Source organism: Lolium rigidum, chromosome 4 (assembly GCF_022539505.1).
Source record: "Lolium rigidum isolate FL_2022 chromosome 4, APGP_CSIRO_Lrig_0.1, whole genome shotgun sequence".
In the NCBI taxonomy this organism is placed as follows: Eukaryota; Viridiplantae; Streptophyta; class Magnoliopsida; order Poales; family Poaceae; genus Lolium; species Lolium rigidum.
In genome coordinates, this window is record NC_061511.1 from 257,823,049 (window position 1) to 257,828,194 (window position 5,146).

At 45.5% G+C, this 5,146-nt stretch overlaps 1 protein-coding gene across 1 annotated transcript; it reads left to right on the forward strand.

Annotated features, from left to right (window-relative positions):
- Positions 1-867: 867 nt before the first annotated feature.
- Positions 868-3,392, forward strand: LOC124650333 (universal stress protein PHOS32-like). Its single transcript, XM_047189868.1, has 4 exons — positions 868-1,182; positions 1,298-1,407; positions 1,524-1,642; positions 3,100-3,392. The coding sequence occupies exons 1-4, from the start codon at positions 984-986 to the stop codon at positions 3,176-3,178; spliced, it is 507 nt and encodes a 168-aa protein (XP_047045824.1). The 5' UTR covers positions 868-983; the 3' UTR covers positions 3,179-3,392.
- Positions 3,393-5,146: the final 1,754 nt, after the last annotated feature.

Genomic DNA, 5,146 nt, shown 5'->3' on the forward strand with positions numbered 1-5,146 from the left:
TATTTGTTAATTTTTTAATTTTGAAAAACTTCAAATTAAAAAACTTCAGGTTTTTTGTTCAAAAAATTGTTCATAATAAACAGCATGTGCTTGCCTGAGACGGGCAGATGACATGACACAGTGCCCTGTCAAGGCACGTGTATGACAAAACAGAACAGAACAAAATAAATCAGAGAATTTGCCATTAATAAACTGCATTGCTTGCACGATGAATACGGGTCATGAATAGCCAAAGATTATAGCTGAGCTGTGCGTTCCTTCCAGATATACTCAGGTTCATCCGTGACATGTCGTTCTCATCGCCATTACTCAGGTTGCAATGAGTGGCAGCAGTGCTTATCCTGTTTAGCCAAAAGCATGAAAGGCCGGTGAGCCAAACAATGGACGGTGGAGCGCAAGGGAGATGGAATGGAAACGGTGGCCCATCGGCATGGATGATCACGTGTGACGCAGCAGACGCGGTTAAGAAAACGCCTTCGTACACGCAAGCCCAACAAACCTCTGTACAGTCTCAACCGTTTGTGACGGACGGTCGCCGGGACGCTAGCCTGGCGTCGGCGTGGCCGCCGACCCAATGCCGAGGCGTCCACAGTTTTTCACTGTGGTCGAACCCTATCTATCTACCGGCCGGCGGCCTCCACGTCGTCCTGTCCGGCGTCCAGCGCGCGCGCGCGATGCCCGGGTCGTGGCGTGGCGTGCTAAGATTCGAGTGCACGAGGCGCGTCAACTGCCACCCGGTGCCGCGCCATGCCATGCCACCCTCTGGTCTGGTCACACCAAACCAATCCGACGTGCCGCACGCGGTGGAACATGCCGCGCGGTCTCGTCTTCCAACCCACCACGAGACCTTCATCCATAAGTACTTGTCACCCTCGCTGATCAGCCCACAAGTACAGCAACACTCACCACCTCACCGAGTGAGAAGAGCAAGCAAGGTAAACCACAGCGCGTTTCAGCCAGGAGGGCTTGATCGGATCGGATCGATGGCCAGCTGCGGCAAGGACGAGGACGGGGTGCGCAAGATCGGGGTGGCCATGGACTACTCGCCCAGCAGCAAGCGGGCGCTGGAGTGGGCCATCCGGAACCTGCTCCGCCGGGGCGACACCCTCGTCGTCCTCGTCGTCCAGCACTCCACCGGGGACGAGGCCAAGCGCGCCGCCCTCTGGGCCAAGTCAGGATCCCGTAAGCTAGCACACTCCCCTCTACAAACCCTCACTCGCACCCATCTGCAGCTCCCCTCCTTGTGTCTTGTGGCTATGTGCCTATGTCTCAGAGCTAACTGATTGATCTGCCGCAGCGCTGATCCCTCTGTCGGAGTTCCGGGAGCCGGCCGTGATGCAGACCTACGGCGTCAAGTGCGACGCCGAGGTGCTCGACATGCTCGACACCGCCGCGCGCCAGCTGGAGGTATGTGTGTGTGTGTAAGCGTTTCGATCCTTTCATCGATCGAGCACGGAGGAACCTCGTCAACTGAGTAACTGACTGTTAACGTGCTTCATTTCTGTTCTTGGCCTGACGAGCAGCTCAAGGTGGTGGCCAAGATATACTGGGGCGACGCCAGGGAGAAGCTCTGCGAGGCGGTCGAGGAGCAGAGGATCGACACCATCGTCATGGGCAGCCGCGGCCTCGGCACCATCCAGAGGTATAATTATTGTACAACTGCCGCTGCTGAAATGTTGCTTCTAACGTCTCAAGAGTCGAATTGCAAACCCTTAATTGCTACAGTACTTTGTTACTCAAGTAAAATACGGTATCCTGGTTCAGATAAGCAATCCTCACATCATCAAGCTGTGGGTATAAGTTAAGGGCTAATATAATTCGCATGGAGCATTGCTTGAATACTTCTTCTGCATACCAAGTCAATGCCTCGCGGAACACTAGTTAAACCACGATATACTGTAGGAGTCGACCCACTACCTTGTGCTGGAAGAAATGTCATCGCAGAATTGCACACCTGGATCATGCTTTACAATGAATTATTGCATCCAATCACGTCGCAGTACTGAGCTGTACTTCTGTCCGGGAGGGCCTTTCGCCTTTAATACAGGAAATGCGACATACAGTTGCATTTTCTTTTCAATTACAATAGGGGCTCACAGCTAATCAGCAGTTAGTACCACATGGATCATCAAGTTGTTCCTTTGCACAATGAACTAGCACGAGGTGTGGTTTCCTGCATCGTGCTTACCGGATTGTTTATGCGGTCATCTGAAACGCGAGGGGGGGATTAAATTGCTCTTCTGTAAGAGTTTTATCATCAGAATAATGTAGTAGGGTTGGTCAGCAACTACAGTGTTTCTGCCGACGATTCAAGATCTAGCATAAATATATTTTCACGAAGAAAGATTCAGAATTAACAAAGAAAGTACGAGTACTAGACTTTTGACTTTCGGTAGTTCTGGTTATATGACTTCAGTTGCATAGCTTGACGAGTTCGTTTAGAGTTATCCTGGTAGGAGAGTGTCCACATCCAAATATCATTACAATTTCATTTTTAAATATACACCATAGCTGTGAGTTTTTTTAATAAGTTAAAAGTCAAACGTATTTTACATTAATTACAAGTTGATCCCCATCGGCCATTCGTACTCCTTGTGTCATTTAAAAGAGTAGTTTAATTAGAACAGTAATTTAGAGTAACCCTTGGACACACTTCCTAGTGTCATTTAGAGCAGTAGTTTAATTGTGTAGTATTCCACATTAGGAACAGTAGTTTAATTATGTATTTCAAATTACGAACAGTAGTTTAATTATGTAATTAACTGTACTACTGTAGGCTCTAGCCGCTGGCATGCATTCAGGATAACTGATAACTTATGATGCCATTGTGTAGCTAGGAGCAAGCTTGCTTTGGTCGAAATCAACCTGCTTACCACTACCATAACAAAACAGTAGACCCTCTGGATCAGCCATTGCGTAGTAAATCATCCAGGATCCAGAAGTCAAAACAAACTCCATTACATTTCTGTAACCTGCAACTGTTTATGCACTGTATTCAGATGTCAGAACTTGATCATCCACCCACCGCCAAATAGCACCTAACAGTTCTAGGCTTGATTCACATTTTGCTGACCCCTTCATTGCCTGGCGATACTGCAGGATCCTTCTGGGAAGTGTGACAAACTACGTGCTGTCGAACGCGTCGTGCCCTGTGACAGTCATCAAGGAGAAGTGTTAGGTTCGCCAGCGAAGTGAACCAGGATGCATGCTTGGGGTTGTGTGGGTAAAGAGCATCGTGATGTGCATCCGAATAATGTATGGAGCCGCTTGTGTTGTTTGTAATTTCGCAGCTTTGGCACATTCGGAAACATTTCATGCTGGTGTGTGCCATTGCCATTTGAGGATTCAGATTCAGTAAACTATCGTTTTTAAGCCAACAGTGAGCTATCGTCTGACCCTGCCGTATGTGTGTGCGTACCTTTTGCGCTGTTTCTCCACAGCGCAGGCCTGGTTGGGCTTAACACTTTCGCTAGGCCGGCCCTAAAGTTCTGTAGTTTTTTCTTAAACTGCAAGGCTCTTCGTTGTTTTATGAGAAGATGGATTAGGCCATCCAAAAACCACCCGCGCGATCACTATTAGCTCAGTTCATTTGATCCTTAAATGGAAAATTAAAATTATGGGAGAATTTTTAGTGGTATTTACAGGTCTATAGTTTGTTATCTATATTTGGCTGACTGCCTTCAGAAAAGCAATGTTGAGGAAATCGTTTATGGGTGTCAACTCGATCAGCTGACGATTAGCGATTAATAGATATATCGGCCGATTAATCGATAAATGAGTTTATCGCCTAATCGGTGAACAGTGAGCATGAGTAGCGATTAATTGGTTAATCGTTGAATCAGACGATTTTTAAACAACGTAGAAAAGTAGAAGATTGGGTCTTGAAATTCGACAGAGTTTGAAGATCTCAAAAATTTGGTAGTATCTTTTAGATTTATTTTGTAATCGTTGAAGACAGCTCGTGTATCTCTATCTTGTACTATTTATTTATTATTATAAATATATGTGGTATTTATTGCCAAAAAAATAAACTCAGTTCATTTGAAGCTTAACTCCATATCCATATGTTACCCACGGAACAATATAATAAGTACAGTACTATACTCTGAGGCCCGAGCCACTGGCGGAGCGCCTTGGAGACGAAGCTGGGCTGCGACCCCCCCTTCCAAATGCGGCTCCTGTATTTTTCTAAGCAAATTCCGTAGTGTCAAGTGCAGTCAAGCGCAACCAAGCAAAGAGAAATAGGTCTGGTCGTCTGGGTTCTCATCCCGCATTTACTTGCCCTCCACTGTGCATTCATGATTGTTTGCTGTGTGATGAGATGGGTCATGCTGGGTTCAGAGGTAGTACGTTCTTTTTTATTACCTTGGAGCTTCCGGACAATGACTGATTTTTTATGCTGTTCGTTGATAGCCATCGGTGGATAAATATTCTTTTTCTTGCAAATAAAACAAGAAATCTCTATGCCAAATCCTATATTAATCAGTTTAAAGAAATCCTTGTATAATAATCAAGAAATCACTACTGGCCATATCGGTGAACGTTGGCCAATTTTTTCTTCACTTCTTGTTACGTCTATTCCTGTGTAAATAAGGAAATTATGTACATTTTAAGATTTAAAATTATATCTTGTTGGTACGAATAAAATGTGAAATTGCAGAAAATTTTAGGTGCATAGCTTAATTTTTTAAAAGATTCAATTTTGCCCCTGCTCTGCCTTTGGTCACGCTCCGCCACTAGCCCGAGCAGTCCGGCAGCATAGAATGTGCCTGCCCCGGCCTATACCTGAATCCCTCAGTGCGTGTTTCTCCTCAGCCCTCTGCATTAATCCATACACACACTTTTATATTGCATAGTACCAGAGTATCATAATCGGAGTTTATATTTAAAAGATCATACCGCGTGAACAGGAAAATCAACTAGCGGAAAACAAAGTAGACTGCATGCCTAGCATCATGATGTAGTTGTCTAATAGACCGCCAGCCAGCCGCACTGAAGATAGCTTGTGCAATTGACTCTACACAGCTGCGTCCATAATTCATATGCGCTCATTTCTCCTCCGTAAGAAAATAGGATCATTCGTGTATCTAATATGAAATCATACGAATAACCTAGAAAAAACTAGCATTTCCTCCTTTGTAACAAT